This window comes from Acomys minous (assembly GCF_964271855.1).
Source record: "Acomys minous genome assembly, chromosome: 18".
NCBI lineage: Eukaryota > Metazoa > Chordata > Mammalia > Rodentia > Muridae > Acomys > Acomys minous.
The window spans coordinates 68,238,498-68,253,360 of NC_140501.1; the positions used below are offsets into that span (position 1 = coordinate 68,238,498).

The 14,863-nt window shown below is 47.7% G+C and overlaps 2 protein-coding genes across 1 annotated transcript; one reads left to right on the plus strand and one right to left on the minus strand.

Annotated features, from left to right (window-relative positions):
• Window positions 1–14,863, minus strand: part of RNASE10 (ribonuclease A family member 10 (inactive)) — a gene marked incomplete at its 5' end in the record, with an annotated part of 82,401 nt that overhangs the window by 30,256 nt on the left and 37,282 nt on the right.
• LOC311588882 (disks large homolog 5-like) lies at window positions 3,485–10,532 on the plus strand. Its single transcript, XM_084766954.1, has 6 exons — window positions 3,485–4,173; window positions 5,207–5,366; window positions 6,699–6,842; window positions 7,714–7,876; window positions 8,059–8,174; window positions 9,987–10,532. Exons 1-6 carry the CDS (start codon window positions 4,041–4,043, stop codon window positions 10,078–10,080), a joined length of 810 nt encoding a protein of 269 aa, XP_084623080.1. The 5' UTR covers window positions 3,485–4,040; the 3' UTR covers window positions 10,081–10,532.

Genomic DNA, 14,863 nt, shown 5'->3' on the forward strand with positions numbered 1-14,863 from the left:
GTGTGTGTGTGTGTGTGTGTGTGTGTGTGTGTGTGTGTGTGTGTGTGTACCCATGGACCCACCATAGCTTATAAAAATGACTCAGAAGACCATGGTGAAAATAACTGTTGAAGAGGCCTAAAGTCTTCTCAGTACTGGGATCTTCCATCTTCTACCTACCAAGGGATTGGATCTCAAGGTGTGCACAACTACACCTGGCTGAAATTATATTTTTAGTTTGGAACATCCCCTATGGTGATCAGATTCCCACATCTAAACATTGACCTTCAGTGTTTGCCCATCTCTGTGAAGAGAGTTCTCTGGATAGAATCTGTTAAGGTGTTTCCAGGATGAAGCAGGCAGATGCCTCTCCTCCGGGATGATCAGAACCTTCACAGGAGGGCTCTGTAACACACTCCATACTCCCATAGAGAGCCAGGACGCAGTCTGCCAGCTCCAGCCCTAAGGAAATCACGGGTTTCAGTTTGGGGCCTGAGCCTGTGCAGGGCTGTTGTTCCCAGGCACACAGCTCAATAGATGCTGCTGCAGCATGACAGGCTCTACCTTGTGTGTTGCTTGAGTGCAAAGCGCCTCCAGAGCATTACCAAACTCATTCTATGACACCCCAGTCACCCTGATACCTAAACTACACAAAGAACCAACAACAACAACAACAAAAACAAACCAAAAATGTTTCAGACCAATTCTCCTTATAAACATTGATGCAAAAAGACTCAGTAAAATACTCCAAACTGAGCCAGGTGTGGTGCACACCTTTAATCCCAGCACTCGGGAGACAGAGGCAGGTGGATCACTGTGAGTTTGAGGCCAGCGTGGTCTGCAAAGTAAGTACAGTATAGCTAAGGCTAACACAGAGAGACTTTGTCTCAAAAAAACAAAAGAAAAGAAAAAAAAAAACTTCCAAGTGAATCTAAAAACATTGTCCACCACAGTCAAGTAGGCTTCATCCCAGAGATGCATGGGTGGTTCAATATACAAAAGTCCATCAATATAATCCACTATATAAACAAACAGAAAGAAAAAAAACCACATAATAACTTCGTTGGATTCTGATAAAGCCTTGGACAAAATCCAAAATTCCTTCATGTTAAAAGCTTGGAGAAAGCCGGGCATGGTGGCCCACGCCTTTAATCCCAGCACTTGGGAGGCAGAGGCAGGCAGATCGCTGTGAGTTCAAGGCCAGCCTGGTCTACAAAGTGAGTCCAGGACAGTCAAGGCTACACAGAGAGACAATGTCTTGAAAAACAAAACAAACAAACAAACAAAAAGCTGGGAGAAATAGGGATACAAGGCATATACTTAAAATCAAGAACGGCAAGATACAGCAAGCCTATGGCTAACATGAAATTAAACAGAGAGCAATTTAAAGCAATTCCACAAAAACCAGGGCCCAGACAAGGCTGCTCATTTCTTCCATATTTATTTAATATAATACCTGAAGTCCTAGTTAGATCAATAAGGCAATTAAAGGAGAATAAAGAGATACAAAGCAGAAAGGGCAAATTCAAAGTATTGCTATTTGCAGATGAAATGACAGTACGAAAAATGACCTCAAAAACTCTACCAGAGAACCCCTACAGCTGAAAAACACCTTCAGCAAACTGGCTGGACACAAAATTAACTTAAAAATCAGTATCCCTTCTGTATACAAATGATAAACAGGCTGAGAAAGAAATTAGGGAAATAATACCCTTCACAATGGCCACAAATAATATAAAATATCTTGGTGTAACTCTACTAAGCAATAAAATACTTGTATGACAAGAACCTCAAGTCTCTGAAGAAGGCAAAGAGGTTATTAGAAGATGGAAAGATCTCCCATGTTCATGGATACGTAGGATTAACACAGTCAGAATGAGCATCTTACCAAAAGCAACAGATTCAGTGTAATTCCCATCAAAATACCAACCAAGGACAATACTTGCCATAAACATCGAAGTCCTTCTCAGATCTAGCCAATGGACAGAACATTCTCCAGAGGTGAGTGGAGAGCAGGGACTGACTCAGATGCGAACTCTGGTGCTCCATATTTGACCACTTCCCCGTGGTGGGGAGGCCTGGTGGCACTCAGAGAAAGAATAAGCAGGCTACCAAGATGAGACTTGATAGTGGGGGAGGAGGTCCCCCTCGATCACAGACCTAGGGAAGGGGAAATGGGGGAAAGTGGGAAGGAGGGAGGAACAGGAGGATACAAGTGATGGGATAACAATTTAGATGTAATCTGAATAAATTAATTAAATTTTAAAAAAGAAAGGAAAAATCTTCAAATGGCCAGTCAATATACAGTGAGTAGCCTTAGCAAAGGATGAAAAACAATAAATAGAAAAAATAATGCACAAATAAAAAAACAAAATAACCAAAGGCAAAGTTCAAACTAAAACTAAAACAAAAAATTATGCCAATCAACACTGTATTCATCTTTCTTTGGACACACAAGTAGCAAGGCAGACCTCAAATGTAAAAGTCTCTTCAAAAGGAGCACAGCCATGCCTCTCTGGGGCTTTACATACCGTGCGTGCTCTCATCATGGCTAAGGAGGAAACATGTTGCAAGTTTTGGCTCCAACTCTGGAATTCACGTTAGTCATACCTAATAAAGCATCTTCGATGAACACGCTCTAACTATCACTCTCGGAGCTATTCTGGAGGCCAGCAGCTCTGGATGGGTCTCAGCCTTCTCTGACTGTCCCTGGTGCATCCCCAGCAAGAAGGGAATCCCAGTCTCTGGGTGGAAATGCACCTCTGTGGTCACTATGGGCCACAGCATGTCCTGCTCTCAAACCTTTCCACTCCTAAGGATATAAGAGACTTGAAGTCCTTGATGTGCACCATAGTTTTTCTGTGATATAATTTCTAGGAGACCTAGTCCCCTGGTGCCTTCCCTGAACCCCACAGCTTTGTTCATTTCTCTATGCATCCTGCAGACAGCTATGTAGGTCTGGATACAGTGTGACTTCCTCAGCTCCTAACTGGCTTCTGAGCCTTATGCACTTAACAATTTGTCCATCCACAACTATTAAATTTATTTTTATAAAACTGTGTATGTTTCTGACATGCTTTTTAGAACACCTCACCACCCCCAAATTACACCATCTACAGTCACCTTTGGGGTTATGATAAACCTCATATATTACGATTCTCTTCGATGGAATCAGGTTAATAATCTGGAGTGCTTTATGGTCTGAATTTCCCCCACAATTCAGCACGTGGCTATTGGCCTGATAGAGTCAGGTCATCTGAGGGTCATGCCTGAACCTCATCAGCTGCAGGCGCACCACCGGCAGCAGGCTCTGGCCATGCTCACTGCAGCTGGTGGTTGCTGTGCTGTTAGTTGTGGTGCTGTCACCTGATCCACAAGAGCCCCCCATTTATCGACATTTATACTCAGCTGGATCTCATCATAATCTATGGGGCATGTGTCGAACGCGAGAGCACCAGCATGTTATCTGAAGTTTTATAGAAAAGGCACAGGTCTCTGCGTCTTTATTAAACCTCAAGTGGGGCAACTTTCAAAAGGTAAGCACATGCCTTCCATGACTGGACCTCCTAACAAGCATGCCCCGTCGCAATTAGCCCTGCAGCTCTTCCTGGATGTGTTTTCAAGCCCCAGTACACATGAGACAGGTGACTTTTCCTCTACATCCCTGCTGGTGTGATCTCTCTCTACTATTTAATTTCTCATATTGATGAATAGTGGGTTTTGAGGAGGGGGTGAGACACTCCTGAGCATTGTTTGGAGAGTAAACACTCAGTTCCCCACATGGGAAGAGCTAAGCTGTTTCCAATCCATCCTAGACAGATCTCTGGTTGGGGAGGAAGTGGTGGTCAATGGCTGTCCCAGCAGAGAATGCTGGAAAGGGCACCTCAGCATCTGGTAAGCACAAGGAGACCAGGAGCAGGGAGGCAAAGGCTGCTCCCCATGACATCAGCGGTCCCCTCTCTGAACATTGTCTTGTCATCCTTTGTGATGTCACCACTGTTGTAGCAACAGCAAGCAAGTGCCCTTAGGGCATTCACTCAGTACCAAGAGGTCACATCAAGATGTTGGCCAGACTGAGGAGTCTACTTGGTAGGGAGAATGGGGACCGTGGAGAATCCCCGGTGAGACAGAAGGAAGCTGGGCTTCCATCTGAGTTCAGACCACCAAGAGAGAAGTGGCCCTGGAGAAGGCGCAGTGAGTCTTGGGCAGGGGATGCAGAGCTTCCTGGAGGAGGCAGGCTTGAGCTGGGCTTTTCAGTAATGGAGTACAGGAACATGAGCCTCTGGGAAGCAAATAGACTTCCTTGCGTGTCAATATTCCTCAAAGTTCAGGATCCCACAAGAGTAGTTTGTCCATCCCCAAAGCCTGGAGCTGGCAAGGCCAAAGCTGTTGTACTGGGAGCTCCTAGGTTTTACCCTCACAGGTCATTTGGGCTGTAACATGGGGACAATGGAGAACATCAGGAGTCGAGGAGGGATAATGTTTCCTAATATGAGGTAGGGCATCACTGCACTTCACTCCCACTGGTTTCTTTAAGTGTCATGGCTATGGGACAGTCGGAACAGAGAGAGAAACGTGCTCCTGGCCAGGACCTTATGTCCTCAGGAATCCTAAGTCCACCGGACCCTGACAGTGACATCTATAGGTTTCTGAATCAATAGTTGTGGGTGGATGGCATAGCTCTAGTGCAGGCAAACTGTCGCAGGGAGTGGACCAAGACAGAGGCTGGATCCTTATTACCAGCTCTGGGTGTGTTGGTTTGTCAGCGGTGAGAACTGATCAGTCGGCTGATCCTGGTCTGCTCCTTGATGGGTTTTTAATACACTGTCACCATCCTACAGTGACAAGGCAGGAGGGCCAGGCCTGTCCACAGTCCCTGAGTGCTTGTCACTGTGCCATTATTCTCCTGGCTTCTGTAATCCCAGGCTCAGGGGCTCTCAAGCCAAGTTGCATCCTGTGCAGTTGTGAATAATCCTGAAGAGATCCTCTCTGTGGTCAGCTGAAGCATGTGCAGTAAGCCAGAGAAAACACCTGGCTACGTAGATAGCCACTTCCCTAAAGAGTGGTGGGAGAGCTGAGATCCACAGAGCAGGCATCTCAGGCCTGGGACAATATCTTTAGTGGTCACTGGGAGCCAGGCCTGCTCTCTGCCTATATAGAAATCAGGGTTGTCTGTCCAACCTCTCTGCCTGGTCACAATGCAAGTTCACTTGAGCTCTCCCTACAGGGGCCAGTGGGGAGCCTTCATCCCCTGCAAACCTCCTCTCCAAGAAGCAGAAGAGGAAGGAAATGAAGAGGCTGACTGCGGAGCTGCAGGTGATAACCCAGGAGCGAAATGACCTGAGGGATCGCATCACCCTCATAACAGAAGAACCCTTTGACAAGAGGTCTGCATTGTGTCAAACCCTATGGTGTCAGTTTTGGGTCTGCAATGTCACCTTCATCTTTTCCTTTTAAGGCCATGGGTTCTAGGAGGCTGCACCTCCAGGGTGTTTCTGTGCCCCACCACGTGTCCCTTGATGCTTCTCAGAGGAGAGGCAGGACCTGAAGTTTGGTCAGAGTGAGATGGGAAATGGACTCTTCTGCTTCCTCAGAGCCTGTGGTCTGTGTCACACAACACAGGGATTGAGGCAGTGGAGAGTGAGTTCCCAGCAAGCATTTGGAAATGCCTTGACAGGTGGTGGCCTGTGCGATGTGACATACTAGCTGCTGTGAGTTTGGGATGAGATTTGTTTCACTTGCCTAGCAGGTGACTGAGTGCTAGAAGCTCCTGGTGTGGCTGGAGTAGGCTGGTCCCACTTGCTCTACCTCACTTCATGCGTGGAGATGAACACTGTTGTCTCTGACTTTCTGCCTTATACTCCGAGACAACACTGCTCCGTGCATTTCCTCAGCTTCCCTTTCTCTCTGTTTCCTCTTCTTTGTCTCTCTTTATCTCCTGCTCTCTGGTGTGTGTGTGTGTGTGTGTGTGTGTGTGTGTGTGTGTGTGTGTGTGTGTACGTACACACTTTCATGTCTATGTGTGCCAGGGTTCTGTGCTAGGGCCAGAGGATTTGTCTGTCTCACAGTATCAATGCTGAGATCTGGGAGCCGCACTAAAGCAGGGCTGCTCTTGGCTTATGTGGTCAGACTGGAGGACATCAGAATGCCTTGAGCAGTTTATGTAGGTGTCCTGATGCTGGGTCTCATCCCCAGAATTGTGTGCACAGTCTGACTCTACAGTAGGAGTCACCCCAGGATCTAGAATCACTGCTCTGAAAGCAGAAGAAATGAAATCCCAGGCTTTTGGTTCCTGAGAACATAACAGGCTAGAGAGCCCCTCCAGCTTCCTGACGCTGCTTCCTGAACTCGTCAGCCAGAGCACCCTTCAGCTGCGCATCAAGCGTCTGCTGGTGTTTCATAAGCAAGTTTCCTGAGTAGCCAGACCTCCCAGCACCTAGGGCCCAGCATGGGGAAGCTTCTGGGCTTGGGTAGTCCAGGGCACAGCCTGATTTCACCAGCTCCTTTTTTTTTTTTTTTTTTGGTTTCGAGACAGGGTTTCTCTGTGTAGCCTTGACTGTCCTGCACTCACTTTGTAGACCAGGCTGGCCTCGAACTCACAGCGATCCGCCTGCCTCTGCCTCCCGAGTGCTGGGATTAAAGGGGTGTGCCACCACGCCCGGCTTGTTCACCAGCTCCTTGAGGCCTGTATTCATGTGGTTCTTTGCTCTTTGGGCCAGGCCCTACGACAGGCCAAATCCTTTTGTGGAGAAACTCGAGAAGGAGCTCAAATTGGCCCTGATGGCCCTCCAGAACACGGAGAAAGAGAAAACGGAAACCTCCAAGCAGCTCAGGGAGCTGGAAAAGGAGGTTGGCTTCTATCGGTAAGTGCCTGTCAGGGACCCCAACCCTTCTGCAATGGCCATCACAGCCTTGCTTGGGTTTTGGACAGGAGAGTCCCCAGCCTGGGATCTATCCCTTCTGCCTCTAGGCCATCAGCCTGCCTGTGCCTCAGGGACTGAGTTTGCTAAGTATGAAGGAGGCTGTTAGCTCCTCCCAGCCTTGTGCTTCCAGCTTCAGGAGCCTCTAGATAGAAAAGGATTCACAGCCTGAGAGGGGTGTCAGGCAGCCCTGGGCCTCAGGGCCTCAGGCAGGGTTGACAGAGCTGATTGTTATGGGACAGGTAGTTAGAATGTTCTCCCTTTGGGTCTCCTGTCCCTCTTTGAGGGTATCTGTTCCATCCTTCTTTTTACATTTTACTTTATTATAATTTATCCAGATTACATCCTGAATGTTGTCCCTTCCTTGTATCTTCCTGTTCCCACCCTCCCTCCCTCCTCTGCCCTACTCCCCTCCTGTAGAGTCCTGACAGAAGGGGACCTCCTGCCCCACCATGTGGCCACAGCCTGTCAGGTCTCATCCAGACAGCTCGTGGCCCCTTCCTCTATGTGCCTGCCACCTCCCCTTCTTTTTGATGCTTCCCCATTACCTTGGAAGGTAAAGGGCAGGTGGAGACTCCTCTTCCCTTTTAAATGTCGTGAATCCCTGTAGGTGTTGGGGACTTTAGAACTTGTTTATTCTCTGCTGAGTCGGCTGTTCTCTCTGTCTGGTCTCCTGAGTGCAGCTGTCGTGGCTGGACTGGGCTGTTTCCTAGTTCTTCATGGGAACCTGGGGTCAGGTGGGGGTTATGGGGCTGGAAGGAGGGATTGGAGGGAGGAGGTCGGCAGGGGCTGACTCTGCAGAGGGTGTTTCCAGCAACCTCCGCAGCAGGCTCCTGATGGAGCAGAATCAGCTGAAGAAGAGAGTGGAAGCACTGAGGCAGGAGAACAAGAAGGTGCAAGAGGAATGTGCCCTGCTGAAGCAGATGTGCAAGGACCAAGAGGAGGAGCAGAGTGACCGCCAGACCCAGCAGGAGGAGGTAGGGTCAGTCAGCTGGGTCAGGCTCACGTCCGTTTGCCCAGTGGACTGCCTGGCTGCTCATCCACCCGCCTGTGCCCTCACTCCCCACTCATGCGATCCTCTCTGTGTGCTTGCCCCTGCATGGAAGTCTGCGCACGCCTGTGAGCAGCCCTGCACTACACACTGTCTTGTAACCAACAGGTGCTAGAAGGCCTGGAGGAACTGCTGCAGTGCCTGCACAAGAAGAAGCAGCTGGTCAGCCAGCAGAGGGACTCAGTCTTAAAGATGAAGAATGAGTTGCGGGAACTCCGGATGACGTAGGAGCCTAGGCTGGGAGGAGAGGGTGACGCCATCTGGGTCCCCTGTACCTGGGACCTCTGTCTTTTATGGGAATCTGTTGGCCAGCAAAGCTAAGAGCCATTGCAGGGAAAGAACACTTCAAAGTCCTGTGCTGGGCCGGTCAACAAGAACTTCTGTCCAGGACAGTATCTTTGATGCCCCGTGTGTCTGAGGCCTTGTGACTCCCCTCTGTTCTCCCTAATATGTTCTGAGTGAAAGTTCCCCAAAGGGAGACCCTCACTCAAGCCTCGGGATGGCGTGCACCCAAAGACACACAAACAACCGTCTTGCTGTAAACACATGAGGCAGTTTATTGGCGGAGCTCCGGGTCGACACGTATCTCATGCAGGAGACAGAGGGGTCGACCCAGATGCCCAGGGGTTAGGGGTTTATATGGGCAAGGGTCGGGGGGAGTGGGAAGTTTTGGCACGGCCACTCACAATTGGTTGTTTTAAACATTTGAACATCAGCAAATTGCATAGGCAGATCTGGGGTAAGATCAGACTTAATCACATGGGTACAGTCCTTGGTTCCTGTCTTTCTTGGAACCCAAGGGTAGATGTTTATCTGAGCTAATGACACATCTGGTTAAACTCAAACCTGGAACATTGTGTGCGGGCCTCAAGGGGGGGATTAAGCAGACACCATAAGATCGGATGAGGGGTCTTGGCTCATTACTCACTCGACCATGTCCGGTACCTGTTTCTCTCAGGAATTTGTCCTTGTGTATCCTCCCTATCTTTTACGGCCAGCCGGTCCCTGGAACATTCAATAGGCCTTTGTCTCCTATCTTCGCATTCTTTGTGACTTATCATCTGGGACCTTGGGCTAGCATACCTGTCGACCTGCACTTATGAGTTAGAGAGCTCTGCTGTTCTGGTTACTTTAATGCTAATTAAAATTTTTCCCTTTCATGAGCAGGATGTCCGTCAAATCACAGAGATTTATAGGCAGCTGCCTCCCATTGGGTGGGATCTCAAGGTGTACACAACCACACTTGTCTGAAAGTATATTTTTATAGGAACATCCCCTGTTATTGATCAGAGTCTCTCCCTTGAACACTGCTCTGTAGTGTTTACCCATTTCTGTGAAAAGCCTTCTCTGCAGACAATAGGTTAATGTGTTTCCAGAATGAAGCCGGCAGATATCTCTGCTGCAGGGATGATCAGAACCTTCACAGGAGGGCTCTGCAACACACTTCCATAGGGAGCCAGGATATAGTTTGTGAGCTCCAGCCCTGAGGAAAATATGGGTGTCTGTTTGGGGCCTGAGCCTGTGCAGGGCTGTTGTTCTCAGGCACACAACTCAAGAAATGCTGCTCCAGCAGGACAGGCTCTACCTTACATATCTGTTGGGTGCCAGGTGCCTCCTGAGCAGGGGGAGTGAGCTGGTCTCATGACCTTGTTGAGGCGCCCAGGTTGCAAGGCTCTATCATGTCTATACAGTGATGTGGTGCAACAGTAGATCATCTTGGATAAGGTGTAGATCCCTCCTATGCTGTTGACTATGGGAGGCCACTGTTACAAAGTGAAGCCCCTGACCTGTAGCAGAAAGCCCCAGCCTTTCTAACAGAACAGAGACCATACAGGACCCAGATGAAATTCTGACATGTGTTTAAGGTTGAGGAAATGCTCCAGCTCTTAGACTCTTATTCATTGGAGTTACAATGACTTCAGTTAAAAACATCATGTTAACTGTCCAGTAGCACTGAGGTGGTGGGAGTTAGCAGCCTGACAGCCCACAGGGCAGATCATCACTAGCTCTGGGCCTTAACTGTCTTTCTCTCCCAGGTCTGAAACACTGCAGCAGGAGATGAAACTGAAGTCAGCCCAGCGGGCAGCAAAGAAGCAGCAACAGGCAGCTGGATCAGAAGCCACCTGCTGAGCCCCATCCCCAGCCACCACAGAAGGCCTGGGATGGACTGTCTTTATCAGAATGAGTTACCTTTGGATGAATAGGCCCTAAGTTTATCGAGCTTTTGAGCCAGCCAGGCTGCTTGTGGGTCTGGTTCCCTTTGCCTTCTGAATCTCATCCCTTCAGAGGACTGATGTGACCACCTTGCCACTAAGAGTCCAAGGCCATCCACAGCCTGTGGGTCTGTGCTGCTAACCCTACAGTGAGAGGACGCTGCTGAGCATAGTTTTCTGTTGGTGTTTTGGTTTGAGGTTTTTGCTTTTAGCTATTTTGGTTTTGATTTTGTTATTAGAATGTTATATGTTATTGTTATTGTTTTTCAAGTTTTCTAAGGCTATTTACTCTTGTTGTTGACTGCCCTTTTAAAGCCCTTTTTGAAAAATGTCTGTTTTATAATTAAAAGTGTAATTTTCAACTCCTCACACTTAAGCCTGTCTTTTTTGTTCAGATGTGCTGTTTCACTCTTGTAACCCAAGAAATCACAGGCAGAGATGGATCTCTGTATGTTCCAGGCATCCTGGCTATGGAGGACATGGTGTCTTCTGTGTTGAGAGTGCGGCCTATTCCATGGATACACATTTAATGATGGAATCGGTCCCATCTGGTCTCCATGATGTCATATCTTTAGCTACCCCTAAGATATAGTACTCTGTAACGAACAATCCTTATTGGCCCCATGAACCAAATCATTGAGAAATACACCTGAACAGCTCTATAGCTTCTGAGGAAATCAAAACCTTCACTGAGGGGGTGGAAAAGAACTCAGGAAACCCTGTGCTGTGTGCGTCATTTTTCTTGCAATACAGCATTACTGACAACTGCACAACAGAGATGATGACCTTCCAAGTCATGTTGGGAAGTAGAGTTTTCTATTAGCGCTTGGCCTTTGCCAAGCCATTCAGTGTACTGTTTGATTTTTGGAGTCACTTGTATTTATTTTATGTGAAGAGGGGTTTTGTCTAGTGTGAGTCTTTGCTCCACATTCTTGCAGTTCCCTCAGACAACAGAAGAGGGAGACAGATCCTCTGTGACAGATGATTGTAAGGCACCATGTGGCTTCTCTGAGAGAGCAGCAAAGGCTCTTTACCTAGGAGCCATCACTCCAGCTCCTGCACTTGGCTGCTGTCCTTCCAGCACAGGTGCTGCAGTAGCTGGAGGGGACCACGCCCAGTCGAATGGATGTGTCTCTGCATTGTGTAGGGACAGATGGGTGGTGTATTGTCCTAGGCTGCCAGGCATCCACACAGGGCTCTTGTGCCTCCATTGTTGTCCATGGAGTCAGCATGTTGGCCCAGCATCACTTATTTTCTGATTGGGACAGATCTCTCACCTCTCTCCGAGGATGAGAATGTGGAGAAGTCACATGTGGTAGAATAGAAACTTGAGATACCCCCTGTGTAGACTAGGGATGGGGAATCAATCGGTTTTTGTTGTTGTTGTTGTTGTTTTTATTAGAAGAAAAAGATCTTCATCTAAGCAGTGTTGGGAAGAATCTCCAAGGCAGCCATGGGGCTTGCAGCCTACAGCACAGGCTGCATGTTCCTGGTGGAGAAGATGCATGTGCAAGGACATGGGACATGGGACAGACATTGAAGCTGCCCTTTTACCAGGACAGATCTCAGAGGATATTGAGCAAGGGTTTCTTCCAGGTGACACTTTCTGTGATTTATGGAATAAATCTGACTTTTTAGACTGGAAGTGAGTCAGAGAGTGAAAGTGTGGAGGAAGTACTTCTTTGGGTCCCCAGACAGTTGCTGACAACCCAGGCCTTTTAAAATCTCCGCAGCCAGAGAACCTGGAGACAACCTTTGATTCCTCTGTGCTAGAGGGAGCCTTCTCTTTCTGAGCCCACAGGAACACAGAGAGGGCATGTGTAGACACTAAGGACACTAGGTGAGACTAGGTCAGGCCATACTCCCAAGTTACTAAGCTACTGAGTGTGTCTTCCTGTTCATCTTAGTAGCTGGAAAAGCCTGGGCCTGACTATGCCTGTGGCTTCTTCTTAGATTCTGTCCGATGTGTAAATTAACCAGGCTTTTTCTCCTGGCACTTGTGCATGTAGACAATAGTTTTATATCAGCCTTTCAAAGGCTAACCTGCCCTTTAAGGGGTCACTGTGGAGAGCAAGCACAGTACCCCTTCATGGCCACACAGCTAGATGGTCAGCCAGGTGTTTCCTCAGCTCTCACAAGCCAGCTCAGCCCATGAGCTTTCTCTCTGTTCTCTTATCAGGTTGATTGTAAATGGCTACAGTTCCCTGAGCTGCCTTTCTCCATGACCCAGGCAGGATGCACTCTGCGGTAAAGTGCATTTCTAGTATTCACCGCTGGCATCAGAATCAGTGACACTGTGCTTCCAGGTCTTACAGACACTGAAAATCACCCAGGAGCCTCTTGACATGTCCTCCTCTACACAGAGAAACCCTGTCTCAAACAACCAGAAAAACAAAACAAAATAAACAAATATTCAACAAGCAAGTTAAAGCCTAGACAACTCTGTAAGTAGCTTCGGTGATACCTACAGGGGATCCAACAAAGGCTGAGCCAAAAAGTCTCTCAAATATGTAAAGGAGTCAAAGCATCCTATTTGCAGAGATAAAGAGACTCTAAAGACTGTATTAGAAAACCGTTAGAAACAATAAACACTTTTAGGAAAGCAACAGGATACAAAAGCATCATATAAAATGTGATGCTTTTATATGTCCTAGTAACAAGAATGCTGAGAGAAATCAGAAGGGGGAAAAATCCCACTTACAACAGCATCTAGGGATTGGCAGAATTAGCATCATGAAAATGCACATATTGCTGAAAACAATGTATAGGTTCAGTGCGATTCTGTCCCAAATCCCACTGTTCTTCACAGAACTAGGAAAAGGAATCTGAAAGCTCGTGTGGAAGTAAAAGAACAACCCTGACTCCTCAAGTCAATCCTGAGCAGGAAGCAGCGCTGGGGGCACCATGGTACCAGGCTTTAATTTATACTCCAGATCCATAGGAGCAAAAACTGGGTGAAGGACCCCAAGCCTACACAGACCAGTGCTGCATGCTCCCTCTCATATGTATATCCCAACTTTGAATTTCCAGATCACTATGCTTAAGTTGGAGCGACCATAAAGGCCATAAAAGCTGGAGAGAACCTTTAGAAGGAAAGGGAGAGTCCCTCGCAGAACGGTCATGACAGAACTCAGGAGCTGTGAGGTGGAGTGGGTCACCAGGGCTGAGAAAGCTGCTGTGACAATGTATGAGGACAGTGGAAGGGCGGGAGGAGAAGCTAGCGAAACTAAAGATGTAGGGGAAATCCCATGGAAAATTACTACATATTAAGTCAATTTAAAAGATAATTTTTCTGGGTGTGGTGGCATATATCTGTAACCCCAGCACTTGGGGAGGCAGAGACAGGATGATCTCTGTGAGTTCAATGCCATCCTGGTCTACAGAGTGAGTTCAAGGACAGCCAAGGCTACACAGAGAAACCCTGTCTTGAAAAACCAAAAGAAGAAGAAGAAGAAGAAGAAGAAGGAGAAGGAGAAGGAGAAGGAGAAGGAGAAGGAGAAGAAGAAGGGGAAGGGGAAGGGGAAGAGGAAGAGGAAGAGGAAGAAGAAAAGAAAAGAAAAGAAAAGAAAAAAACTAATTTTAAGCCAGGCAGTGGTGGTGCAAATTTGATCCCAACACTCTGGGGTCAGAGGCAGGTGGATCATGAGTTGGAAGCCATCCAGATCTACAGAGAGAGTTCCAGGACAGCCAGGACTACACAGAATGCTTGTCTCAAACACATACACACACACACACACACACACACACACACACACACACACACACACACACTTGTAAAGAGTTTGCAGACTGGCAAAACAGCTCCATGATGAAGAGAACTAACTGACTGTTCTTCCAGGGGACTCAAGTTCAGTTTCCAGCACCCATATCATAGCTCACAGTCGTGTGTAACTCCAGTTCGAAGGGATCCAGTAGCCTCTTCTGGTTTCCATGGGCACCAGGCATGCATGTGGTACATAGCCATGCATGCAGGCAAAACATCCACACACATAAGATAACATTTAAAATTATAGAAATAATGAATGAGAAATCCTGGATGAGAGTTTCCTGCACGGGTTGATCACGCTTCTCTGAGAAGCCTGAGATCGTTAAATGAGAAGCTCTGTAGCAGATGTGAGGAGCTTCTCTGTGAGCTGCTGACCACTGAGGCCCCAAAACAGCCAACACATCATAGGGCACTGCTTATCAGACCCAGATCATAAGACCTTATTGCCAAAGACACCACATTTTTTAAATGCTGAAGACTGTGAAACCAATGGCTGTTCCCTCCGCGCTGGTCAACTTCCACAATTCTAGAAGGTACCATGTGATTTCGGGGAATGAAAAGCCATCAGACGCCCTACTACTGTGGACCCCACAATCTACAATTGCAGCCTGCCTGGCAAGCTCTGTCCATTGGCGATGGAGAGGCGTGACTATTTGGGGAGAAATCAACCACTTTCTCATTGGATTTGAGGCCAGCAACATACAAGGGAACTCAGGTCTGGTACTGTGAACTTGGTTGAAAGCACGTACTTGGGGAAGTCATGGCTCTAGGGGAGAGCTTACTGCTGCTTTGCTAAATAGTCTTGGCATCAAACTGTCCCTGAATTATTATGTGTATACCATAGGTTAGTACTGACCTCAGCCTTCATCAGGGAAGCTTTTGTTTTGGTTTGTTTTGGGTTTTTGTTGTTGTTGTTTTTGAGACAGGGTTTCTC

What these genes read in the sequence shown, in the direction of transcription:
- LOC311588882 (XM_084766954.1), top strand. Translation starts at nt 4,041, where the DNA reads ATGTTGGCCAGACTGAGGAGTCTACTTGGTAGGGAGAATGGGGACCGT. An exon ending in GAAGAACCCTTTGACAAGAG is followed by an intron (nt 5,367 to 6,698) that starts GTCTGCATTGTG and finishes TCTTTGGGCCAG; the next exon opens with GCCCTACGACAGGCCAAATC. An exon ending in GCCAGACCCAGCAGGAGGAG is followed by an intron (nt 7,877 to 8,058) that starts GTAGGGTCAGTC and finishes TGTAACCAACAG; the next exon opens with GTGCTAGAAGGCCTGGAGGA.